Source organism: Ambystoma mexicanum, chromosome 11 (genome assembly GCF_040938575.1).
Source record: "Ambystoma mexicanum isolate Mex_15411 chromosome 11, UKY_AmexF1_1, whole genome shotgun sequence".
In the NCBI taxonomy this organism is placed as follows: domain Eukaryota; kingdom Metazoa; phylum Chordata; class Amphibia; order Caudata; family Ambystomatidae; genus Ambystoma; species Ambystoma mexicanum.
Window position 1 is genome coordinate 1,343,836,757 of NC_090934.1, and position 27,437 is coordinate 1,343,864,193.

A 27,437-nucleotide genomic window follows, 5' to 3' on the forward strand; every position below is an offset into this window, starting at 1 on the left:
TATCCGTTATAACACTGTAGAAGAAGCCTTACTCACCACAGTCAGCTCCTTGCCAGTTGCTTTTCGGAAAGCCTTGGTCCATCTCACTTTCCTGGGGTTTCGCTTCTTCTTAAAGTTCTTGTGGCATTTTGATCGGCAGAACCTAAACATCTGAGCACACAAAATAAAACCAGGCAAATATTTAGGAACAGCCTCAGGCTCTACACTTAGCGCACAATTAGTAAAACATTTTATATTGTTATTGTTATTTTGCATTTATATAGCGCCTTATATACCATTGGTATGGTCTGAAGGCGCTGGTAGGTTGAACGCCCTTGGGAAACGAAGTTCGGGTCAGTAGAGAGTCGAGAGTACAAAGGTGCGAGTGCGGTATTCGAGGGGTAGCTGCTTCTTAGCGGTAGGTGTGGTGGTTGAGAGATCAGGAGTATGTGTTCGCTCTGGCTGGGTTTATCCAGACAGAGTGTGGCTGCGTTAGGCCTGAGGAGAACTCCTGGCTGGGGGGTGTGAAACCAGCAGTGTTTACTTAGAGTGATGGGGAGTAAGCGGGAGATGTTGATATGAGAACAGTTATACCGAATGGTGTCATAGTATCTCTGTGTTCTAGTTGAGTGGTGGTGTAAAGGAGAGAGTAAGCGTGGGGTGTGGTATGATGTATGCTCTTTCAAATGTTCCCTGTATTCCAAAGCATATTATGTACGTCACACAATTCTGTGCGGTCATGTCCGTTCATTTCAGGCGTTCAAGATTGCCCTACACACTCCTGTCTGCTCGACACACTCATGCACTCTAGTTCACCTTGCATGCTCTAGTCTATCCTTCATTCTCCAGTGTGCCCCACGCATGCTCATGTATTCCACACGCATGCACTCCTGTCCTCCCCGCGCATGTACTCCTGTCTGCCTACGCACTCATCCGCTCTGTATACCCTTACGCTCTGTATAGACATCCGTTCTGTACGCTCATCTGATCTACACTCATCTGCTCTACGTACTACTCATCCACCGTTCAGCATACCCATCCGCTCCATACACTCATTCGTTCCATGCATTCATCCGCTCCACACACTCATCCAGTCCACACACTCACCCAGTCCACACACTCATCGGCACAACATACTAATCTGCTCTACGTATTCATCCGCACCACACACTCATCCGCACCGCACATTCGTCCTCTCCACACTCATCCACTCTCACACGTTTGTCTGGTCAAACGTTCATCCAGTCTGTTAGTTCAGTATAGTCATCAGTTCTACGCCCTCCTGCCTTCTATTTGCTTCTCTGTATTTGCGTACTCATCAACTCTACACGCTCGTCCGCTCTACACACCCAACCACTCTACACACTCATTGGCTTTAGTATGTTAATCTATTTCATCTGATCTCCATACTCATTTGATCTTTCTAGTTGTCTGTTCTTCCACATATGCACTCTTCCACTTAGTGTATTCATCTGTTCTATGCGCTTCATCCATTATAACTATTTCATCTATGTCATTCACTACGTTCCCTCATTCATAATGTCCATTTCATCAGTTTAGATCTCCTTAATTCCCCAATGATTTATTCCTATTATCCACTTCACTGTTTTGATCTACATTACTCGTTTAGTTCCGTTTGTCTTTCTAGTTTATATTCGAGTTTATTAGCTGTCCATTTCTTGCTTCAGGTAGTTTGTTGGGTCGGTGTTATTGTGATGATGCTAGTTTGGAAAATCGGTTGGTTTTAGGGGAAGAGCCAGGTTTTCAGTAGTTTGCGGAAGGACGTTAAGTCCTCAGTTAAGCGGATGTGGGGTGGGAGCGAGTTCCACAGGGTTGGGGCCAGGGCTGAGAATGATGATCCGCCTAACCTGACTGAGTTTGTCTTAGGAATTACTAGCAGGCCGGCTGAGCTTGATCTTAAGGTGCGAGTGGGATGATAAGGTATTAGCTTGTCTTGAAGATATAGAGGTCCAGTTTTATGCAGTGCTCGATGGGAGAGGCATAAGGTTTTGAAAGCCACCCTACGGGCTACTGGAAGCCAGTGCAGTGTCTTAAGGGCTGGGGATACGTGGTCTCTTGGACCGAGCGCAAGTAGCATTTTGGCCGCCGCGTTTTGTGCTCTTTGGAGTTTATTCAGATGGTAGGCATGAATTCCGAGCTATAGGGGGTTTCCGTAGTCCAGTCTTGATATAACGATTGATTGGACAGCGGAGAGTCTGTTGGGGAATGAGAGGTATGGAAAAGGTTTTAAGGTGGTAGTGGCAGGACTTTGAGATATTGTTGACTTGGCGTCAGAGTGTTAGGTCAGAGTCCGGGGTCATCCAAGATTTTTCACTGTGTTGGAGGGTGTCAGTGAGTTGCCCAAGGCGGGTGGCCAGGGTAGTGGGTGCGGAAGAAGATCGGAGTTGCCGCAAACCATGTTTTGGAGGGGTTTAACAAGAAGTGGCTTTGGGTCATCCAGAGTTCTATGTTAAGGAGGCAGGATGCCAGGTCGGGAGTTGGGTTGCGAGTTCAGGAATTTTAGAATTAGTTGAGTGTCGTCGGCGTAGTTGTAACAGGATGTTGTGTGAACGAATTATTGGTGGGAGGGTGATCAGGTAGAGATTGAACAGGAGGGCAGATAGACATGCTCCTTGAGGGACCCCCGTGTCGACTGGTCGGGCTTGAGAGGTAAAGCTGGAGAGTGTCGTTATTTGGTGCCCGTCTTTGAGGAATGAAGCTATCCATTTAAGAGCGGTTCCACGAATTCCTAGGGAGTGGAGGCGGTCTAGGAGGATTGAGTGATTGATCGTGTCAAAGGCGGCCGATAGGTCGAGAAGGATTAGTGCAGCGCATGCCGCGGAGTCTGCTGTCATTTTAAGGTCATCCCAGATCGAGGTTAGGGTGGTTTCAGTTCCATGATGTGTTCTGAAGCCTGATTGTCTCGGAGATTGTTGGCTTCGACAAAGGCATTTAGTTGAGAGTAGACGGTTCGGTCAATGAATTTGGCAAGGAACCTGGTGTTTGAGATTGGGTGGTAGTTTTTGGGCTCGAGAGGGTCGAGCGAAGGTTTTTTAATTAGAGGTTTGACGTGCACCATTTTGAATGCGTCGGGAAAGATACCGGAAGAAAGGGAGGTATTTATGATAGATCTTGCGTGTTCTCTTGCGCAGGTGGAAGCAAAAATGTCTTTAAGGGTTATGGCTGGGCAAGGGTCCAGTGGTGATCCAGATGGTTTGCGGGCAGATAGAAGTTTGAGAAATTGTTCTGGTGATGTTGGACTAAAGGATTTGAACGTTTGGTTGCGTAGAGGTCGCAGCTGACGGGCTGGCCGGTACGGATACAAGTGTCGGGCCAAGGTGGTCCTGCTCTTGTGGGTTTTCTCTTTCTGCCATTTGCGTTCTAGGTATTTGTAATGTCGTTTAGTGGTCTTCAGCTCAGGAGTGAACCATCTGGGGAAAAGGCCACGGCGGGTTGATGGTTGCACAGGGGGGGTTGTGAGTCGCGTTGAGCCATGAGTCAAAGGCCTCAGGGGTTAGTTGGTTGTTGAGACGGCAGGTAGGTGGTGGAGACTGGAGGAGTGCCTCGGCTAGGTCCGGGGTGATTATTAGTTTTTTCCAGCATTTGCGTAGATTAGGAGGTTCAGATGCGAGTACGGGAAGGGGGTCGGGTGAGCGGATGGCGAACGAGAGAATCAAGTGATTGGACCAGATGATAGGGGTGGGGGGCTTTAAATGATTCAGGGTGTTGGAGCTAAAGATGGCATCAAGAGTGTGTCCTTTATAGTGAGTCGGGCCGTTTATGTGGGGTTGGAGATTAATTGCATCTAAACCGTCAACCAGGGAGTGTGTCATAGGGTTGGTGGGGAGGGGCGTGGCCTGGTGCTGATGGCGGACGGACGCTGATGTGCTGAGCTCCGGCCGAGACGCCGCATCACGATCCTCTATTGGTGCGAAGTAGACACCCTTTGAAACCACAAGCTGCTGTGTAGGTGTGGGAACCGACCTGCTACAAGGCGTGGCGAATCGCTGGCGGAATCGGAGCGGTGAATCGCTTATACGCCCGCCCGCCCTCCCCCTGCCTCCCGCAACTGCCTGGGCCCAAGATGGCGACCGCCACATGAAGACGTGGCGACCCGAGAGGAGGCCGCCTCTGCTCCCATATTTCCATAGCGGCTAGCGAGAGAACGGAGGAGCCCGCGATCCCCCCTCCGGAGGGGTCGGTGACCACCAGGCTGCTCAGGCCCCAACGGCAGGTGCCTGCGCAACGACACCCCACCGACGTGTGAGTCGGATGAGCCGCCGGCAATATGCCAGATATCAGCCACGAACACGGCTGTCCCAGCCTGACTCCGAAGGAGTCTGCATCGGCGGAGGAGCCGTGGGGCCTCGGGGAGGAGCCACGAGACGAGAGCGCACCGCAGCGGCAGGCCCCGAGTGGCGATCCAGCAAGCCTGAGGTGAGGAGACCCGGGGGGGGGGGGGCGTAATCAGAGGAAGTGCACCCTGGTCCCCCGCCCCACCAGCACCCAATAAGGCGCCCACTAGCATGAACAATATCTGGGCCGGGATGTGGCATTGAGGGGGTGCCCAGCGCAACACGCGCATTACGCCACACCAGCACACCCCAGCGGGCTGCCCCGGACACTGAGACCCTTCGCCCCCCCTCGACCCACCTTGCCCAAATACCACACCCCAGAACCGCGTGGGGAGACGCACCGCGGACCTTACAGTCAGAAGGGCCGGGGGGTGTGCAATCCTCGGCAGCCACAACCCTGCACTGTGCCCTGACCCACCACGGACGAGTGCTGGGAGTGCTCCCTCCCCGGCTCACACTGAGCACTATAAACCCCAGCTTCCCTAGCTTGGACATCCCCAGAACTGGGCCGCAGCGCTGGGGTAACACCAGAACCATTGTGTGAGCCCTCCACCGAGACCAACGGTCAGGGCTGGGGCAGAGACTTCAGCATGGGCTCCAGAAACAAGACTAGGCCCGCAACAATGGACACTTATGTCACGACTAAGGCTAAGGATTCCACCACTCCGCCCTCCCAGATCCCCCACAAGCAAAAGAACCAGACTTCACAGCGAACCAATCTCAAGTGCTAGAAGCCATAGCGTCACTCCGCACACATATAGACGAGTTCCGATCTGACATCCAGCTTGTGCGCCATAATGCCAGGAAACTAACGGAGAGAGTGACCAGCAATGAAACAACCATAAAGGAAACAGCAGAAGGCACTGTCGAACTGAAAGCTAAAGTTGTGGACCTTGAGAGAAAAGTCGCCATCCTTAAAGTGAGGGCCGAGGAGGCGGAGGAACGGGCCAGACGGGGCAACATCAGAATATTGGGCGACGAGGGTCCTAACCCAACAGCGTACATTGAATCCCTGCTACAACAGGAGATAGGAGCGGGAAAACTCACACAAGGATTCGCCGCAGAGAGAGCACATAGGTCCCTCCAGAAAAGGCCCCCTCCGGGCTTGCACCCTCGCCCGATAATTGCGAAAGCACTCAATTTCCAAGATCGGAGATGGGCGCCATTGAATGTGGCAATGCTAAAATAACCATTTACCCGGATTACACCCCGAAGGTACAGAGGGAAAGGAACTCGTTTGTGCCCGTTAAGGCTAGGCTCAGGCAACTAAACTTAAAATACATGCTGCTCTATCCATCGAGGCTTAAAGTCATCTACAAGGGCCGCGCAGTCTTTCTGGAGTCCCCGGCGGCCGCTAACATGTGGATGGAGGATAACAACCTCTCTGAAGGAACTGAGGCCCACCCCAAGGACAGCTGAAAATGATATCGACCCGCAGCACATAAGTAACATGAGCGTAGCTTCCCTGCAACCTCAAGCAACCAAGAAAGTAACATACACTACTGATAGCCAACTTAGATGTGGCCCTCGCCTGGCCCTCACACCAGGCACAGGACCCGACCCCCACGTATAGATTAGGTCAGGCCAGTTGCTTCACCGACCATGCTCGAGCCTGACACCCGGATGGGTTCCGACAGCCCGAGAGCACCCGAGCACCGCAGGAATGATGCAGTAGCTGGGCGCACCAGTTCGTTTTGTAGTTGTTGTTAATGTCAAGACTGCCCTCCTCATGAAGACCACTAATCAGACAATAGTGGACCACTGGCCAGAGGCTGGAGATTATCATTCCATACAGTTGAATCGGGACAAAACATCCGGTAACGCACGACCAAGTTACAAGACAGGCGAGAAGCCTTCCACACCAATGATCGAAGCTGAACGATGGCGACACGTCTCAAGATAATCACGTGGAATGTTAGAGGGATGGGGTCCTATCTGCGTAGGAACCGTATACATTCATACTTGAAAAGGAAGCAGGTATCCATTGCCCTCCTGCAGGAAACGCACCTCACAACTGCTGTCACCAACAAACTAGTGGGCTACTGGGGCGGTCAAGGCAAAGGTGCCTCCTACTCGAGGTACGCACGAGGCGTATACACATGGGTTAGCCTGGACATACCATTTCGCCAGATGGGGATGGAGGCTGACAAAGAAGGCAGATACATCATAGTGTGGGGCATGCTGGAGAACATCCGATCAGTCGAGAAATGGAGCACACATGGGAAGCTATGAAGGTGGTAACAAGGGGAGTGATAATAGCTGAAGCTGGCGGGATCAGGAGGCAACCGAGAAGGGAGTTGGAGCACAAGGAAGAAGAGATTAGGCACCTAGGAGAGAACTCTACCCCTGACCATTGCGAGTGAGGCCAGGTTGAAGGAGATTAGGGAGGACTCCAGGATTGCATGGGAAAGACTATCCAAGTTCGACTTATCTGCACGGACCCTCAAGGCACACAAAGAAGCAGATAAGCCAGGCAGGATACTTGCCTGGTTATGCAGGAAGGAGAACCTGCGACAGCCCCTCAGAGAGATCAAAGATGAGGATGGTATAACGCAAAGATCACAACAAGCAATAAACGATGTCTTTTCAAACTTCTACGCCAAACTCTATGCTCACAACGAGCGAATCCCTGAAGAGGATATAAGACACACCCTGGATGAGATCGAGCTACCCAGATTAAGCCAAGAACATCGAGACGTGCTGGGAGAAGCCATCACACTGGAGGACATATCGGAGGCGATCCGGTCCCTCTCCACAAACAAGACCCCTGGGACAGACGGCCATATCCCGGAATTTTACAAGGCCTATGAGGGGATCCTAACCCCGATACTACATGGAGTGTACACGGAGGCATACGAGACCGGGACCCTGCCGAGCAGCATGAGAGAGACCCTCATAATACCAATGCTTAAACCAGGTAAACCTGCCGATTAATGCGACTCGTATCGCCCTCTGCCGATGCTGAACTATGACGGCAAGATCCTCACAACTATACTAGCCAACAGGCTCTCGAAGGTAATAGGATCCCTGATACATGAGGACCAGAACGGCTTCGTCCCAGGATGCAACACCACTGCCAACCTAAGAAGGCTACAACACGTTATGGCACAAACAGCAGAGCGCCCGGAAAATCTATCTGTGCTCTCACTGGATGCCATAAAGGCTTTTGTATTCAATATTTTGGGAATGGCTCGTTGCGACCCTGAGGGAGTTTGGACTCGGAGAGCAATTCATCCGGTGGGTAGAGGTCCTCTATAACGACCCGGTGGGGAGGGTGAAGACTGGAAGTATGGTGTCGGAGGCTTGGCCCATCCAAAGGGGAACCAGGCAAGGGTGCCCATTATCGCGGATGGTATACATCCTGGGCCTGGAACCAGTAGCAATCTATTTCAGGAGGCAGCTATTTGATTCCGGCATTAACATCGGCGGAATAGACAACAATCATCTCCTTGTACGCCGACAATGTCCTTCTATATCTACGGAATCCCAGAGAGAACGCACCCACCGCGCTGGACATCCTCGACAACTTCGCCAAATACTCTGGGATAAAGTTTAGTAGACAGAAATCATGCTCCTTTCCCCTTGCAAGACGTAGAGGGAAAGACATTGAAGATTTACCCGAGATTGGGTTTCAATGGCAGGTGGAGGCCTTTCGCTACCTGGGCCTCACCATCGCGCACTCCCCACTTACCACTTACGAGCGCAATACTGAAACTGCATTGTGCGGGGTACGCAGGTCCATCAGATTCTGGTCAAAACTTCCCCTTTCGGTGATGGGCAGAGCTGCAATATCCAAAATGATAATATTGCCAAGGTTCCTCCATTACTTCACCAACATTGCATACTATATCCCCCCTCCCTTCTTCAGGAAACTAGAATCCCTGCTTCGAGACTTCCTATTGGGCCAGACGAGACACAAACTCGCCCTGCACATCCTAACGCTTCCCCATGCTGAGGGCGGCATCCAACTGCCCGAGTTCCAGAGATACTATCTGTCGGCACAACTAACATGTCACCAAGTGGCTTTCGGATGAGCCCTCGGCTGAGACTGGCCTCCTGCACCGGCTGATCACGCCAATGCACCCCAAGGAGGTAATATGGAGTTCACTGGTGGGACCCCCCGACCCACCCATGATAGTGACGCTGGGGAGACAGGTCTGGAACAAGGTCAAATCACTACTTGGCCTTCAGCACCCCTACATGCCTGAAATAACCATTCTGGCTGATGTTTGCAAGACCCCCCCCTTGAACTGCCAATGATGAGGAGCTGGGAGACCTACGGTCTCTACACATGGGGAGACTTGTTCGACGAGGGATCATTCAGAGACTTTGACTCGCTTCAACTAAAAGATGGGCTCTCACCGGGCCAGTTCCTATGGTACCAGAGGGTGAGACATGTAGCCAAGGCAAAATGGAACACATGGCCCGAGGAGCCGGAGACACACCCTCTTGTACAGGAAATGCACAATCTGAGCGACGGCTGGAAGCCGACATCGAGACTATATGCCCAAATAAACACCCAATCTAACCCCAGAAGTGCGCACCTGAAGGAGAAGTGGGAAGCTGACATTGGAACCTAAATCACGGAGGACGAATGGGCACAGGCCCTGCTGCAACCGAAGGAGGTTTCACAGAACGCCAGGTTCAGGATGATTCATCTGAACGTCCTCCACAGGACCTATATGACACCGCACAGAATATCCACTTTCAACGACAGCATTCCCTCAACGTGCCCATGGTGCTCCTCTGAACACGCCGACATGATTCACATGTTCTGGACCTGTCCCAGATCACAGAAGCTCTGTCTAGCTGCCGAACAGACCTGCAGGAAATCTGGATTGGAAAGGTACGAATGGACCCCCAAGGAATGCCTCTTGGGCACCTACCCGAGACTCAGTAAAATCAGGCATCTAGGCAAACTTATGGACATGGCGTGCATTCTCACGTAGAGAACAATAGCGATGGCCTGGAAGTCGTCTGCAGGCCCGCAATTCGGACCCTGGATCAAGGAAATGGAGAGATGGGCTGCCGCTGAAACCAGAGCCTGGGAGGAGGGGAACAGCAGGGGCAGAGAAGATGCGAGTGCCACACTGGAGTCCTGGAAGGCCCTCATGAGAGACACGATCTTCTCGACGAATTTCAAACCCCCCTGAGCAGAGTGTTATGGCATGAACTGCAAATGAGCCATCCTGATGAGACCACCAAACCTGCGCACGTCCTGGCGCTACCCCCCGAAGACTGGCACGGAGAACGACGGCCCCGATACTGAGCCTACACGTGACGAGTGGACCGCATTGTAACAGCAAGAGAGGACAGTCTAAGTTGTTGTTGTCTTGTTGTCACTTATTGTTCATTTGGCGAATGCGTCACACAATCAATATTATGAGACATAACCTATGCCTAACTGCTTTATGTATGACCATAAATGCCAATAAAAACATTTAAAAATAAAATAAATAGGATTGGTGGGGATGTTGAGCCATATGTTGAAGTCTCCAAGAAGGGTGAGGTTGGGATGGTTTAGTTGGAGGGTGGCGATAGAATCGCAAAGGTTGTTTGCGAATTGTCTATCGTAGCCAGGGGGCCTGTAGATTATTAGGAAGCTGTGTGAGAGCGACGGGGAGAGGGATAGTTTAACGAGGAGAGATTTGCAGGATGGAATTGAGGGTTGTTGTCGATGATTGAGGCGCGGAAGAGAGATTTGAAGATGAATGCTATCCCCCCCCCCCCCCTGGACGGACGGTTCAGTGGGATGAGGGAGTAGTCAGGGGGAAAGGCTTCATTAGCGATTGGGCCGAAGTCGTCAGAGAACCAGGTTTCAGTGATGAAAACTAGGTCTGGTTTGACAGAGGCGAGGAGGTCAAAGATGCAATGTCTGTTTTTGCTACAGATCGGGCGTTAAATAGGATACAGTTCACATCGGCAGGCAAGGTTGGTCTCGGTGCTGGAGCGGGATGGGGCGGTGGCGGAGAGAGTGGAGGGAGAGGGGTAAGGTGGGTGATGCTAGATGGGAATAGTGGGCGAGCAGAAAATTTGGCAGGCTTCGGGTGGCTGCGTGTGATAGGATGATCGGGTTTGGGAGGTTAGGGGTTTCAGTTGCATTTGATGAAAAATCGAGGGAGAGGGGTTTCAGGAAGGGAGAAGCCACGGAGGAAGGAGGAGATTGCGGGAGAGGTGGTGGGTCGAGACAGGGGAGGCGAGGAGTGCTGAGAGATTGAGGGGGACCAGGAACGTTTCCTCTTTAGTTTCTTTGCTGCGACTGGGGTGTGAGAGGGTAGGGGGGTGCGAGGGGGAGAGGGAGGCAGCTTCGGTTCTTGCTAGGGCTAGGTGCAGTTTTTAGGGAGGGGAAAGGGTGCGGTCGGGGGGTGGGGAGGTGGCAGGGGTATGAGGGCAAGGCAGGGGGTGGATGATTGCAGGGTGGGGTGTGCCAGGTATGATAGTGAGGGGAGCGGGTTTGGGTAATGCTGGCGGGTCGGGGGTGGGGTTCAGGGGATGAGTGGCCTTAGGATGAGTGGTCTTAGGGTGAGTGGCTCGCCATCGTACCCCCTGGCTTGGTGTTTGGAGAGGGGAATGGCAGGGAGTGCGAAGGAGGGTGGGGTGAACTACGGGGGTCGTTTCTGACAGACTCTGGTGGAGTGGGTGCGCTCATGATTGGTGTGAGCTTTTAGGTTGATTTAGGAGGGTTTTCTGATTGTAGTTCTAAGATCGGTGGTGTCACGCTTTTAGGCACACTTCCAGGTTCAACTGCTCAAAGACGATACTAGACTATTTGGTGCTTTTCTAGATACAATTGTAGACAGAGATGATATTAGTTTATTAGGTACACTTCTAAGTTCGCCTGTACACAGAGAAGATATTCGGTCAGCCTCTAGATTCAATTTGCTTAGATTATTAGTCGCCGTTTTAGGTTCTACATTACACAGCTATACTGTTAGTTATATTAATATGATTAGATGCCCAAATCAGGTCACTAAACTCGCAATCCTATATCTTAAATCAACAGATATACATGCAATGATTATTTATGAACTTTTTTCTTATAAACATTGGGCTAGAGGGCTTCAAAGTCTGGTGACAGGAGAAGAAATGTTTTTCCTGTCCACTCACATTTCATAGATTTCTCCAAAACAATTAATGTCAGAAAATGCTGCAAAACTCTTGAAATAATCCTTTGCAGACTAGGCTAAAGACGTTTTTAACAACTCCCATCTAGCTCTTCTCATGGAGAAACCACAATGTACCAACTACAGGCCCTCTTCGTGACTCAATCTCCTTTGCAGTATACTCAGTTCCAGCGTCCCTCGAACAATTTTACTATCTCCAACTCCACGGCAAGAGCCAGTCTTCCACCCCTGCACACAACTCCTACTCAAATGATGATCCACTGCTTGGGTCCAAGGGTAGGCACACTGGTTGGAGTCAGGAGAGTCTGCCAAGGAAGAGGCAAGGAAACCAGGATAGGTGAAGGTTGAGAAGGGACGCAACTGGGATTGTCTCCCGGCTTATCCCCAAAAAAGCAGGAAATCCCGGGCAGTAAAGCAAGCAGTACAGACGGCAGATTTCAGAATAAAACTCATGCAACGATAGATGTGCAAGGAAAACAATGCAAAATTAACAAAGGACCAGGGACCCCTGCACTAGACCAGTGGGATTGTCGGTTTTAAAACGCTACCTCCTATTAAAGGATAGAACACCAACCAAGCGAATAGTCACCGACCCAACATTTTGGCTGTGCAAGATGGAACAACTGAAATTTACACTATTCTTTTAACGTAATGGTGGCACAATAATTATTTTTAAATGAAAGTATGCACACCGACATTTTTGGTATGAGACTTGCTTCATGGATGGAAATTCAGATAAAAGGCCACAGACGCATCTGCTGATTAAAGGGGATGAGCCGTAGGTTCATCCAAGCATAGTCATGTGGACGCTTTCCAATTTAGTCCAAAGTTCACCTGGGAAAAGAGCTATATTTAATGCCATATTTAATGATCACAGGCCCTAAAAGGTATGTGTCCAAGACCTAGGTCAGACACCAAAATAAGGAGGTATATACCTGCGCACTAACAGCAAACCCACTGGGGAAAAAAGTAACCAACTCGGTGCCCTACTAGCCCAGTGACAATGTGGAAACAGGTCAGGCTTTCAAGACAATCATCCGGGTCAGGAAAGAAAACACACATTTTCATACATTTGCAATGTTGGTTGTACACTTGGCAGGCTTATCAGATCAGTGTTGTAAATGTTTTTCAATGCTATTGAGGTTGTAGACATTGCATTTTGTAGTGTCATTCCATTTTACATATTTTAATGGCACGCAACGCTATGTTACTTTGACATTTTATTCAAAGCGTGCTGCACCTTCCTTTCAAATCTACCCAAATAATGGAACGCTGAACTGCAGCACCACACAGCCACCCCTTGGACAAGAAACAATGCAACCAGTCACACACCTCACTAGCATACCTACACTGTACCACAATAGCATTTTGTCCGGCTACCCTTACTTTAATGCATTCCACTTAATTTTTTCAAACAACCTACGGTGCAATATATACCAAACCCATGACTATTTTGTCACTCTTACCCGGCATCTTCAAAATCTACAAGGAACTAGCAAATCCACCTACAGTCTCCACCTCACCTCTCCCTTCCCAGGCCCTCTGTACTGCACTGGCCACCCATTCCACCTCCAAAACTCAGGACATTCGGACCCCTCTGGTTCTCCCTTCCTCCACTCCTCCCCCTATCCCGCTGCCTCCCATGGCCTCTCTTCCACCCCCACCTACTTTCCCCTCCTCACCCATCACAGCAACTGAGCTCTCTAGAGCAGTCCGCTCTATGAGGGTCTCACCCTGCACCTCCAGAACCATTAGGGACATCTCCTTCCTCTCTCTGGCTATTTCCCTTCCTCTCTCAAACACTCCCTCATGCACCACTTGCTAAAAAAAGCCTTCAGCCGACCCCTTCTGTCCAGTCAACTGCTTTCCTCTGTCTACTATGCCCTTCCTTGAGAAACTCCTGGAGAAGTTGTTTTTCCCGCCCCATCTGACCCAACACACTAAGCGTGTTAGTTGTTTACATGACCATCAGTCTGGATTCTGAGCATCCAGAACACCAGTGAATAACTGCTCGCAAGTCTTGACTCCCAACTCTGTTATTCTCCTTAACCTCTCCTCCGCTTTTGACGCAGTCAACCACTCTATTCTCACAAAGTGGCTCCATGATACCCTTGGTATCACAGACCTGCACTAGATTGGCCAACCTTCCTCACTGATCATCCTTCCCAGGTGCTCCACCACCACTCTCTACATGTGGTGTTCCCGAGGGCTCCACCCTCTCGTCTTGGCTCTTCAACATCTACATTGCACCTCATCTCTCGTTTCCAGTGTAACGCAGATGACAACTCTTTTCAAGCTTCCCTCTTACTCCTCCACCATCCCCGACTGCCCGTCTGCTATTCTGTCTTGATGCGCCTCCAATGATCTGTCTTAATGCCAGTAAGACACATTCTTATCATCAAGACACCTGTTCCCATCCCAGTTTCCCACCTGCACTCCTGGGGCTCATCTCTCTCTACTTCCATTGAAGCAAGAAACCTTGGGGTCATCTTCGACTCCTCTCCTTTACCCCTCACATATTGGACCTTGCCAAGAAGCCCTCCTTTCAACTTTACCCCCTTATAGGCATTCTCCCTTTTTTTCACCGTCCCTGTGCAGGCTGCATTACTGTAACAGCCTCTTCTTCAAATCACCGCTTTCTTCACTCCGCCCTCTTCAAATAATACAGAATAAGGCTGAGAGACTTATCCTTGGCCTCAAGCCCAGGCACTGTGTGTCTCCAGCCCTAAAATATCTCTGCTGGCTCCCGGTTACTGCAAGGATCAAATTCTAGATCCTTTGCACCATACACAAGGCTGTCTGAAGCCTGTGACCACACTACCTGCAGCTTTCTCTCCCTAAACATTCTCCTCCCAGATACCTTCAACCTTCTCGCCCCAACTCTCTGGTGGTCAAACGCTTCTCCGAGCAGAGGGCTCGGGCAGATCCCACTCCTCAGCTGGCTCTCTCCTATGGAACAGCCTTCCCCTCTCCCAGTTTGGAACCGGAGCTCAAATTCTGCAAACAACTTTCTCTTCTCCCCTCTCCCCCTTCCTTGCCAACCATCCCCATCTCACTGATTGGTGCTCCGATCACTCAAGAGTACAATAGGACCCTGGCCCTCTGCCCAATCGCCACCAACATACAACGCCCCCCCCCGCACTGCCCGCATGGGCCCACAGCCGCCTGTCAGGTGGTTTGCCTTTGACCTGCACTGACCTGTTGGGCGGTAGACCTCCCCTCTTTGTCTGAACGTCTCTTCCAATGCACTTGCCCAATGCCTTCCAACAGGCACTTCCGGCACTTCTGCTCCTCCCTGGGCGACCGTAATAGCACTTCCCTCCACCCACCCCCCCCTCCGTTTTCTCTCTCTTTACTGTACTTGCACCCTCTGAATGTCAACACCTAATATGATAGACAAAGTTATAGTTTGCCTCTCCTATGGAAATAAAATCTGTGTCACAACAGCTTCTGGTGAGATAGCCCCAGTTTACTGGGTGATCCGGGAGGGTAGCTCAGCGGGCAACGTGCTCACCTTGGAAGCAAGACGGCATGCAGCAACACAGGTTCGATCCCCGGGTCCGCACTTAGAAACCTCTGGGTATTTGTTTATTTATTTATTTGGTATGGCACACAAAACCCAGAGGTAACAGGGCGCAACAGAGAACAGGAAGGTATGATTACATAAAAACTTAGTTGCAGGATAAGATAAACATGAAAAAGAGGCATAGCATTACAATGCGAGGAATGTGCATATATACATATAGTTACATATTTACATTTTTTGTGCTGTGTCTATAGACAGTGCGGTTCAACTTACATATTTAATGCTGTGCATAACAGTCCGGTTTGACCGCAGCCAGGTGAGGATGTTTCGCCTGAAGCTATACTAGGATTGGTCCCAACGTTGAGTGGGAGGGCGTTCCAATGTTGGGCTGCCAAGACAGGGAAGCTGCTGCCGCCGGTTTTCTTTTGTCTAAAGTTGGGTACCTGCAGGCAGTAGGAGTTGATCGATCTGGTGGGGCGGGTGGAGGTTTTTTTCTTTATTCTAGATGCGAGATAGGGGGGGCTGCGTTGTTTAAGCATTTGAAAGTGAGTAATGCCGTTTTGAGAGAGATGCGGTCAGAGATTTTGAGCCATTTGTGTTCTCTCCTTTTGTTGGAAATGTGTTCCTTGGAGGGTGGGTTGAGGGCTGTTCTGAGGGCGTTATTTTGTAGTTTGTTAGTTATGTATTAGTTGGCTCCTAGGTACATGGCATTACAATAAGTCTGGATAGTATTAGGGCATTGGCAATGATGATGCAGCTAGCTTGGGTGAGGAAGGCTCTACTTGCCCTGATTAGCTTACATGTGTAGGCGGTAGAGGATGCTAGTGAGTTGACTTGTTTTTTTAGTGACATTGTTGCATCAAGGTGGAAGCCTAGCGTTTTCACTGTTTTGGCCACTGGGATGGTGTTGCCATCAATGTTGAAGGCCTTATAATTGGAGCTGAGATTTTTTAGATTGGTGTTGGATCCGAGGAGCAGGATTTCGGTTTTCTCATCATTCAGGCATAGGCCGTGTGTGGCCATCCATGCCTGAATGATGATATATTTTGTTTACCAAGGCCGTATCTGAGTCGAAGTTGCCCGAAAGGGGTATGAGGATCTGGGTGTGATCTGCATAATTGGTATACGAGACACCCAGTCCGTCCAGCTTGTCAAATAGGGGCTTGATAAAAATGTTGTAGAGTGTGGGAGAGACGCAGGAACCCTGGGGTACACCGCAAGTTATTTTGATGGGGTCTGCTGAGGTTAGGGTAGAGAAGACCCTCATGGTTCGATTGTCCAAGAATGATTGGATCCAGGCTATGGCCTCTTTCGAGAAGTGGGCAGCTAAGGCCAGGTGTTCGCATAGGACTGCGTGATCCACCAAGTCAAATGCTGCCGACAGGTCGAGGAGGAGTAGCATGGCGGTGTTCCCTTTGTCGTTGATCTCATTGATCTGGGTTTTAAAATCAATTAGGGCAGTCTCAGTACCGTGCTGCGGTCTGAAGCCCAATTGGCGGGTGCCTAATAGTTTGTGAGTTTCGAGATATTGCTGAATTTGTAGGTAGGCTACTCTGTCTATTATCTTTAACAGGAACGGCACTGTGGTGATGGGCCTGTAATTGGTGGGAATAGCAGGGTCTGGGTTTGCTTCTTGAGGAGAGGCAAGACCTAAGATTCTTTGAGGTTGCTTGGAATGGTGTTGGAAGAGAAGGATGCGTTGATCAGCTTGGTTATAAAGGGGGCTAGGTCCCTGGCAGCATCCTTGATTATCTGGGGAGGGCAGTTGTCGCCTTTGCAGTTAGATGGTTTAAGTGAGGCTATAATTCTTTCTGTTTCTGGGATAGATGTTTTGGTGAACCTGAAGAGATTCTCCTCGAGGGTTGGTTGTTTTGGCGTGGTTACTGGGAGATGCCTCATTGGTGGTGAGGAAGTCTTTTTTGTGCAATTTTAGTTTGGAGAGTTTTAATTTTATTAGTTAGGGCGTTTTGGACGCTGGTGCACCATGCTTTGTCCTTGATTATATTGTCTGGTGGGGGTATGGGGGAATTCTAGTTCCTTTAGTATGGCAAATAGTTCTCTGGTGTTGGAGCTGGATTTTTCGATTCTTTCATTGAAGTTGTTTGCAAAAAGTTTAAGTTGCGATTTGTTCTCTTCAGTGGGGGAATTGCGCCATTGGGTTTCAAGTTTCCTTTTGTGCAATCTAAGTTCTTTCAGATGTGGGGTGAACCAGGTGTTTAGGTGGGCTTGTTGTTTACTCTTTTGCAGTTTAAGAGGGGCAATGAAGTCTAGACCTTTCTTTATGGCATTGTTGTAATTTTCTACAAGACACTCTGGATTTAGGTTGTCGGGAAGTTCATTGAGGGTTGGCAGTAGTAGTGGTAGGAGGTTGTCTGGGGTTATATTTTTTTTTGCTCTAGTGGGAAGTGGCGGTGCCATGATTTTTTCTTTGTTGACTTCTTTATTGAGAGATAGAGTGAAGTCAATGAGGTGATGGTCTGTCCAGTGTTGGGGAGCGGTTTTGGTGATGACGGTATCGCAGTTCAGGGAGGCGATCCAGTCCAGGGTCCTGCCTTTATTGTGGGTGGGGGTGAGCACTCTTTGGATTAGGCCATGTTCATCTAGCATGTTGGCTATGGCTTGTGCTGGTTGGTCATCGGGGTCATTTAACCCGAGATTCAGGTCTCCTAGCAGTAGTATTGGGAGGTGTCTTATATTTTTAGCCAGGAGGCTGGATAGGTCTGCTTCGAATGAGCCAATGGGGCCAGGTGGCCTATATATTAGGTAAATGGTTAAGGTGCGACAGTTGGAGATAGGCAGTTTGGCTACTAGGAGCTTGCATGATTTGAGAGGTGCTTGAGGCAGTGGTCTTAGTTCGAGGTTTGTTTTAGCTATGATGGCTAGGCCACCTCTTCTATGGTTGGGTCTGTCCATTCGGATTATTTGGTAATTTTCTGGAATGGCTATTGAGAGTGCTGGGCCTGCTGCTTCGTGCAGCCATGATTCGGTGATTGCTAGGAGGTCGAGATTGTTTGAGGATAAGGTGTCTGCAATTTCTGTGGCGTGGGCCACTAGTGATCTCGCGTTGATCAAGGCTCCGGATATAGTGGTAGAGTTGAGTGTCCTGGATTGTTATAGGGATGAGTTTGGGTTGGGTGGAGTTGTAGCAGGGTGTTTGGTTCGGGCGGGTTTTAGTGTGTTGCGAGGTGGGTCTCTTGTTATGGTAGATAGGCTCGTAGAGGCGGGGTACTGGCTCGTAGTCTGGTGTTTCTGAGGTTGGACATGGGCAGTAGACATTGCAAAGTGTAGTAAAGGTATGAGGAGGTATGGTAGCTATTTGGTTCTTACCAAGGTACATGGTGCGATTTGGTTCCGGGATCAGCGACAGTGGTGTGGATCGAGTATTGTATGGCTGGGCTTGCCGGTAACTAGTTTGATCTGGGTGGGTGCAGGTCTAAAGGGCACCACCTACAATCAGTATACTACATTCACTAAAATGCAATGGGGCAGCACCTACAATCAGTATAGTACATTCACTAAAATGCAATGGGGCGGCACCTACAATCAGTATAAGCCGGTCAAGTGGCACAGCGAGTAAAGCGCTCGCTTTGACATCAGTGCAGAGCCTGCGAACGCAGGTTCGAATCCCAGCAGCGCCAAACTCAGCGTTTCATCCTTCCGAGGTCGATAAATGAGCACCACACCGTGGGTAATAATAAGCAGCGCTCAGATACCCAAGGGTTCGTAGCGCTATATAAATGCCAAATTATTATAATATTATAGTACATTCACTAATATGCAATGGGGCGGCACCTAAAATCAAGCACGTTATAAATATGCAACTAAAACAAAAAAAAATTACACAACTAGAAAACACACCATTCATGTAACAGCACCTTAATGCCCGCGGGCTGTGTGCGCATTTTAAAACTGTAAATAATTAAAAACCAGCACCATCCATTTTGGACAAACAACCCCCTGCTTACCTACCAGTATAACTTCTGGCAAATCACATCATCATTAATGGTCCTCTGCCCCCATTAGTGCCTCTTCGCTCTTCCAGGCGCCCCTTTTATGGCCCACACAACATCCACGATTCCTCCGCTTAGAGTGCGTGATCCTTTCAAAGATATCCCCAACCTATACGTCCTTCCTAAACATGCTTGCACTGTTCCCTTTTATGTGTACAAGACAGAAATGCTTCCTCTTGCCTCGTTACGGTGATCACCCCAGACCACCTGTGGACACCCCCACTGCTGAAGCCCAACCTATCTTCATATCTCCCATTACCCTGATCCACAAAATAAAAAATAAAAAGCCCCTCCAATTCTGCATGCGCTCGGGACGTAGGTGGGCTAAATCCTCCTCTTGGTTACCCTCCCCTCTAGGTGTGCTGCCTACACCTCGGCTCCACAGACCCCTACGTATAATCTGACGTGCAGCAAACACATCCTTCCTCAAACGTCACTGGCAGCGCTAACCCTCAAACCGGTGCTGCTGCCATACGATTACCGCATGGCGCAGCCCCGCCCCCGTCTTTGCGACTTCTCGTGCCCGTACTTCTTCCACCCTTCGCTCACCTTGCAGTCGTTCCGCACAAAGATCATTCCGTGCCCCGGGTACAGAGGCCCGGAGCAGAAGTAACACTTCTCGATACGCATCCCTCGGAGGAGGGCCGAAGCCCGGTGTTACCGTACGACGAGCCACTGGGGAGAGGAAGTGACGTGGGCAGGGAGACCGGTGTAGGGCCATGAAAACAGGAAGTGTTCCGCCAACGAGACACCGGAAGTCAACAATATCTCTGTGCTAAAGAGAGAGAGAGAGAGAGAGACTGCCGTTACAAAGGAAGGCTGATTGGCACTTCACAGCGCCGTCTACTGGTACCTTTTGGCTGCTGCGAGAAGAGTCACACAGGAGCAGCTCTTTGTGGGTCTAGTTTTGATCTGCTTGTGGCACGACTCAATTTATCGACAACCCAGGGTATTGTCATATGGCATCATCTTTCTGTTCCCGAACTGAGCGCGCATACATCCCAACCCCTAGATTTAGACATGGAAATTCGGATTTTTCTATCACTGTCCCTCTTTCCCATCTACTCTCCACTTCCCTCGTCTTTTCTTTATTCCACCCACTTGTTCTCCCTGTCTTTCTAGCTCCTCTCTCCAGCTTTCTCTGTTACCTCTTTCCCCCTCACTCTCCTTTCCGGCTTGCAACAGCTTCCTTGGCCACACCCTTCTCTCTTACGCATCCTCCTCTCCATTTCTTCTGCTCGCTCCTTCCCTTCCCTCACCTCTACACTTACCTCTTTATACTCCGCTGTTATCCTTTCTTTCCACTGCCTTGCTGTCCCACACCTACAGGTTCCACTTCTGTTCTTTCCCTCCTCTGATTGTTACTCTCCAGCCTGCTACTCTTCTCTCTACTCCCTGTGCTCCCCTCTCTTCCTCCACCTCAATCTCCCTTCTTTACCTCCTCACCACACCTCTGTGCTCTTAACACTGCAATGCGTGCCAGACACCTCATTGCCCCAACCCCCTCCCCCCATTGGTACCCGTCATCTGAGATCTTCGAATGCTTACGAAACATTGTCCCAAATGTTCTGCCCCTTACATTACCGGAGATCATGTGTGGGCTGTTGAGACCAGAACTGCACACAATAACGAAGTCTCTGAAGAGAGAACTGACAACGGCCCTAATAGCCGCGTGGATGGTGATAGCCAAAGACTGGAAACAAACCTCTCCATCGGCGTTAAGTAACTGGTTTCACACACTTTGGGACATAGTGACTATGGAATTGATCACCTATAGGACCCAGGGGGATGCAGACAGGTTTCAGCAGGAATAGGAGGAAATGTTACTGTTCCTAAAAAGTGACTTTGTTCAACAATGGTGCCCTCAGAACATTCGTGTACTAGATATGTATTGCTAAACTCGGAAAGGTCGAAGCACATAGGAGCATAGATACAGTACCTGAAAGAAGCAAAGGAAAGATTTGGTTTCTCAAGGGGCGAGGGCGGGAGGGGGAGGAGGTGGGCGGGAAATGTTATACTTGTTTAAGAAATGCAAATAAAAATACTGTTTAAAAAAATATATATATTTCTCTTTGAAATGCAACGCCCCCCAACGCCCTAGGACATGAAGGCATATGACATGGAACATGGGAGTCAGAGGCTTGTCTGATGAGGAGTTCCTTGGGGGAGAAGGTATGTGTTTTATGTTGAAGTAAGCGTGTGTGTGTGTGTATATATATCTATATGTGTGTCAAAGATTGTGTGCTTGTGTTCAATGTCTGGATTACTTACCGGCAATCTTAATTCCTCATAGTCCCACACTTCCTCATCACAGTACTTGCCTATAAAGCCCCTTGCCTCATACACAAGTACTGGGAAGAGGGACGTAGAGGGAATGCTGGACCAGGAGATGATATTTGGGGTTGGTGGAGGAGAGTGGCAGGGAAAGTGGATGTATGGGAAGGGTGGGGTAGGATGCAGATGCACCAGTGCTTTAAGTCGGTCTCCGAATCGAGGGTGGGGCTCTATCTAGGAGGCATGGCCTTGATAGGGGTAGCGATCCCACCCACCCATACTTAGGCCCTGCCCCTTAACTAGAGCACCCCCTCACCTATGGACTTTGGGGGCCAAGCAAGAGAGCTGTGGCGCACAGGTATTATACATTTGGTGCAACCAGCTCCTCCTTTTTGTTCCAAATCACGGGATCTGAGCCCCATTGACAGGCTGCCTGGGGCAGTCCAAGCCCGTGATTAAGGAATAAAAGGAAGGTCGGGGAGCACCAAAGGTATAATACCAGTGCACCACAGCTCTCCTTTAGTTGCCCTTTCATTCAAGGAGCCATGTGGTTAATGGGCCTGCCTGCAGGGGTCAATGACTCCTGCAGGCAGATCTTTAACTATGCAACTCCTTGAGTGAATGGGCTGCCTGCAGGGATTAGCTCCTTTCACTAAAGCAGACCAATTAGCCAAAGAGCTGTGAGTGATTAAAGGGCTGCCTGCAGGTGTTCACACTGCAAATTAGGAAAAAGGAACAGTATCTCTCCTTTTTCCTAATCAGAAGCACAACACCTGCAAGCAGCCCTTTAACCATTCGCAGCTCTTTGGCTAAATGCGCTGCCTGCTGGGGTTCGGCTTATCAGAGGCTACAGGAGAGGGGTGGCCCCAGCAGGGTCCCGGCACAGGATTCCTTTTTGTTAACTGCCGTAGCTCTGCCCCATCTAGCCCCAGCCCACTTAAAGCTGTGGGGTGCATTAAAAACGTATTGGGCATCTATGATAAAGCAGGCATGATGTGGGTTATTAGTGGATAGACTGAAATTTTGGTACAGCCAGTCTAGTCATTTCTTACTGTGGCATGACGTTTTTACGGGGAATGAATAATAACTTAAGCATGAAAGTGTTATTACCTGTCTAGACTGGTATTTCAGTGCAGCTAGCCTAGCCTTTTCTTACTGTGGCATGGCACATTTTTCTGGGCATGTGTGATGAAGTAAGCATGCAAAGTGTTATGTGGTCAGATTGGCATTTTGATGCAGCCAGTTTAGATATTTTTTGTATGGCATAGCATTTTCTACAGTGCATCATTGTTGTGTCTTGACTGTCGTGTAGCCGAAGAGTCCTCTGTCCACAAGTGCCGCACAGAGAGAATCAAAGTCACTCTCTGTACAGCCTTTGAGGCCACAGGTGGGAGATGTTCTTCCGGAACTGCGGTACTCGTGGAACCCCGAACCACTGTAAAGGAAACACCTGTTTAGTGTCAAGCCAAAACAGAACCAACAACCAATCAACAAGTAAGTGGAACGGTCTTACCAAAAGGCGTCTGTGGAGTAGCGGTTGTACCTATGGGGGAGGTTCCAAGACCCAGCAAGGCTGTTCCTCTCACTGTGTAGCAATCCTAGCAATGTTGCAAGTGCCGGGCCCACCTGATGCCAGAATCCGCACAAGAAGGCGGAAAGTAGTAGGAGTCCGTGAAGCAGTCCGTGGTCGTAACGATGATCCAAAAGTAAGCACCAGAGCCAAGGGTTATCCGCTGCCAGTCCGTGAAACAAATCCGAGGTCAAGATCCAAAAAGGTGAGACAGAAGGTAAGTAGCGCCGTACAGGAATCCGAGGAAATGGCTGTGAAGCACCGAAGCACCACGATACAGCCGTTTAAATACTGGCGCTGCTATTTCCTCCCGGTCACATGACCCGTGACCGCATCACATGCGTGTAGTCCAGAAACACGTGAGCGGAAGGTGGCAGTCATGTGACGCGGAAGAAGCCGGTCTAGCAGCCGCCACGGAAGACGCCAAAGGGGCAGACGTCTCCGCGGGCAAACAGCATGCCGACCCAAGCTTTGTGGCAATCGGCGCCGTGGCAACTGAGGTGAAGAGAGAACCTGTGAGTCACGGAACCGGGCAAGAGGGTGAGGGGTGTTAGGGGCACAGGGATGAGGAGTGGGTCCCCCAGAGGGACGAGTGGAGTGCGTGACAGAGCCCCCCCCAAAGGCCCACGACCCCGTGGGCACGAAGGATGGTCCCTATGGAACGGCGCCACCAGGCGGGGAGCCTGGACATCAGAAGCTGGGACCCAGGACCGCTCCTCGGGGCCATACCCCGACCAATTCACAAGGTACTGGAGACACCCCCTAGAGACACGGAGACCCAGAATGGCAGAGACCTCAAAAACATCCGGAGTGGACAGAGACGCCAGGGCCACAGGAGAGCGAAGCCGTGTGGGAGCGGGACATGGCTTGAGCAGAGAAACGTGGAAAACGGGGTGAAGCCGCCAGGAACTCGGGAGAGCAAGTCGATAAGACACAGGGTTGATAACACGAGTGACCGTATAGGGACCCACAAAACGAGGTAGAAGCTTGCGACAACCCACCAAGCGCAGATGTCGGGTGGTCAACCAAACGCGGGATCCCACAGTATACCCGGAGCCATCACCCATTTCCTGTCCGCCTGCGCCTTCATGGACGCCTGGGCCTCGACAAGATGAGCGTGGATGGAGGCCAGGTCCCTAACACATGCAAGGGCAGCCAGATTGGCTGAAGGAGGCAGATCCGTGAAGGGCAGAACACGCGGGTGCTGACCATAAAGCACGTAGAACGGGGAGAAACCAGTGGAAGAATGGACAGCGTTGTTGTACGCGAATTCTGCACGATGCAACACGTTCAACCAAGAAGACTGCAGCTGTAGGGTCAGACAACGCAGGTACTGCTCCAGCGTCTGGTTCAGTGGTTCGGTCTGGCCGTCCGTTTCAGGGTGATATGCTGAGGAGAAGCGGACGTCCATACCGAGCAACTTGGTCAGGGCCCGCCAGAAACGCGAGGTAAACTGAGAACCCCTGTCCGAGACGAGAACCGAGGGAAGGCCAAAAAGACAAGACATTCTCGAAGAGCAACCGGGCCAGTGTAGGCGCCGAGGGGATGCCCTTACAAGGGATAAAGTGAGCCATCTCAGAAAAGGAATCGATGACCACCCACAAGGTATCGAAGCCCTGGATCCGGGGTAGGTCAGTGACTAAGTCCATGGTCAAGGTGTGCCACGGTTTGGGAGGGACAGGTAAAGGAAGCAAGAGACCCACAGGGCGACCCCTTCGGTGCTTACACTGTGCGCAAACAGCACATGTGTTGACGTAAGATTCAACATCCTTTCTCATAGATGGCCACCAGCACCACCTTCGCAGCAGCGCCAAGGTGCGTTTCTGACCGGGATGACCATGAACCGAGGCGTCGTGAGACCATTCCAAGGCCATGTTGCAGGTGTCTACCGTGGGCATGAATAAACTATCAGAAACAAAGGGGAGACCATCGTGAACCACCAAATCCCAATCGGACAACTGGCCCGGGTGTGAGGTAACCCAGTCCCGTATCGCATCAAGTAAGGGCAGGGTCGGAGTACACAAAGAAACGACCTTGCCGACGTCTAGAAGAGTGTCTGGAAACGTCGGCAAGGCCACCCTCCCACGGGAACGCGATAAGGCATCGGCTTTGCAATGGGAAGTACCCGGGCGATGTTTGATCACAAAGTCGAAGGCCGCAAAGAAGAGATGCCACCTGACCTGTCTGCTGTTGATACACTTCAGGGATGCCAGGTCTTGTAAGTTCTGGTGATCGGAATAAACCGTGACACGGTGCTTAGCACCCAAGAGGTGATGCTTCCAAACGCGGAATGCGTCCATGACCGCCAGTAGTTCCTTTTCGGTCATGGTATAGTGGGATTCGGCATCTGTGAATTTACGGGAGTGGAAGGCCACAGGGTGAAGACGACCAGAGGTAGGGCAAGTCTGTGACAATACAGCGCCTAGGGCAAAGGAAGCGGCATCAGCTCCACTATGAATGGCAGTTCTGGGTCTGGGTGTTGCAGGATGGGGGCAGTAGTGAACGCCGTCTTTAAAGCCTCGAAGGCCTGTTGGTGTGTGTCCGTCCATAGAAAGGGTGTGCGAGGGCTAGTCAGGGAAGTGAGAGGAGCCACCAAAGAAGAAAACCCAGAGATAAACCGCCTGTAAAAGTTAGCGAAGCCAAGGAAAGACTGGAGCGCCTTCAGGGAATCGGGGACCGGCCAGTCCAGCACCGCGCGAACCTTGGAGTTGTTCATGGCTAGCCCTCCAGACGAGATGTGAAAACCAAGAAACTCTACGGAGTCGGCATGGAACTGGCACTTCTCGGGTTTGGCAAACAAGGAGTGCGTCCGTAGGCGAGACAACACTTCCCTGACGTGCTGCACGTGGTCCCTCATGGTTTGGGAAAATATCAGGATGTCATCCAAATAGACCACAACAAACACGTCCAGGACGTCAGAGAAGATGTCGTTCATGAACCCCTGGAACGTGGCCGGAGCGTTGCACAAACGGAATGGCATGACCGTATACTCATACAGGCCATAGCGAGTACAAAAGGCGGTCTTCCATTCGTCCCCGGGACGCACACGAACCAGATTGTAGGCACCGCAGAGGTCTAATTTGGTGAAAACAGTGGCGTGTGTGAGACGGTCCAACAGGGGCGTGATTAGTGGAATGTGGTAGCGATCTTTCTTGGTGATGGCATTGAGTCGGCAGTAGTCCACACAAGGCCGTAAGTCACCCTCCTTCTTGGGAACGAAGAAAATGGGGCTCGCCGCCGGGGATGTAGAAGGACGTATCTGGCCCAGACGGAGTGACTTTTGGATGTACTCCTTGAGGGCTAGATCCTCAGTAGGAGCCGGGGAGTAGATACGACCTGTGGGGGTAGCTGTCATGCATGCTGGACGTGGTCCTATCTCCTACGCTCGTAGAACAGCTAGACCGTTCTATTCCAAATGGCGGTTGTTCGATACGTTGCCGGGAAAACGACGTTTGCACTTTTCACGTCGCTAACTTCACGTGTATTCTGCTTCGTCACGTGAACTACGGCATTACGTATTTAAGCAGCGTGGAAACTTCACTCGCTGCTTCTGATCGAATCATTTGGCGTTGTGTAGCTGAACCTCCGGTCTGCATCCTTGCAGGTTACTACAGCTACTTTTTGGGCCTTCTATAGCGTGTTTTCCGCCGCACGCTGATTCCTGGAGCTGTTTGGTTGCGTGTAAATCCACACGCGCACGTTGTCTTCAATCGCGGCTGGCCTGGGCTGCGTGAATCCTGTTCGCGTGTAAATCCACACGCGCACGTTGTCTTCAAACGCGGCTGGCCTGGGCTGCGTGAATCCTGTTCGCGTGTAAATCCACACGCGCACGTTGTCTTCAAACGCGGCTGGCCTGGGCTGCGTGAATCCTGTTCGCGTGTAAATCCACACGCGCACGCTATCTTCAAGCGCTGCTGGTCTGGGCTGCGTGAATCCTGCTCGCGTGTAAATCCACACGCGCACGCTATCTTCAAGTACGGCTGGCCTGGACTGCGTGAATCCTGCTCGTGTGTAAATTCCACACGCATATATATTGTCTTCAAACGCTGCTGGCCTGGACTCCGTGAATCCTAATCGCGTGTAAATCCACACGCACACGCTCTTTTCTTCGCGGCTGTACAGAACCGCGTGTACTTTGTTTATACCTTAAAAGGAGCGCTATTTCCAACTCCTGCACCTGTGATATTAACAGGGGGATTGATTCATTTCTATACTTTACTCTACGTGGGAAGGAAGCTTTTCAAGGATAATTGGAAGGTGACAGTGAACAGTACTTTGGACGCTATCCTGTGGTGCATCAACCCGGTATCTAGCGTGAGCCTCGTTCCGTTCGGGATAAGTCTCCCTTACTAATCTTCCCTTCCTTGTCGTTTGTTCTACCTTGGATTCCTCAAGAGACTCTGCTGGATTCATCTGCCCTAGACTCAAGGTCAGTGTGTGCATTCATGACATTTTCTATTCCATCATACCCAGGTTGGGGCAGTTATTCATGATACTTTATTTTGTTCTAGGCTGACTTCCTATACCTTACCCACGCCCTTTCCAATGATCCATCACTCTGCCTGTTTTACCAGTCAGAGAGTTGTATCATTTGGAAGG

The 27,437-nt window shown here is 50.5% G+C and overlaps 1 protein-coding gene and 1 long non-coding RNA gene across 2 annotated transcripts in view; one reads left to right on the top strand and one right to left on the bottom strand.

The window, feature by feature from the left end:
- Positions 1-19,761, bottom strand: part of RSL24D1 (ribosomal L24 domain containing 1) — a 59,646-nt gene extending 39,885 nt beyond the window's left edge. The window contains exons 1-2 of the mRNA XM_069624857.1: positions 19,544-19,761; positions 37-150 (exon numbers count right to left, since the gene is read on the bottom strand). Coding sequence (XP_069480958.1) covers positions 37-150; positions 19,544-19,624 — 195 coding nt within the window. The 5' untranslated portion in view covers positions 19,625-19,761. The remainder of the gene's footprint in view (positions 1-36; positions 151-19,543) is intronic.
- A 46-nt stretch (positions 19,762-19,807) lies between these two features.
- Positions 19,808-27,437, top strand: part of LOC138504399 (uncharacterized) — a 38,965-nt gene continuing 31,335 nt past the window's right edge. The window contains exons 1-2 of the long non-coding RNA XR_011279837.1: positions 19,808-19,943; positions 21,096-21,166. This is a non-coding gene — a long non-coding RNA (uncharacterized lncRNA). The remainder of the gene's footprint in view (positions 19,944-21,095; positions 21,167-27,437) is intronic.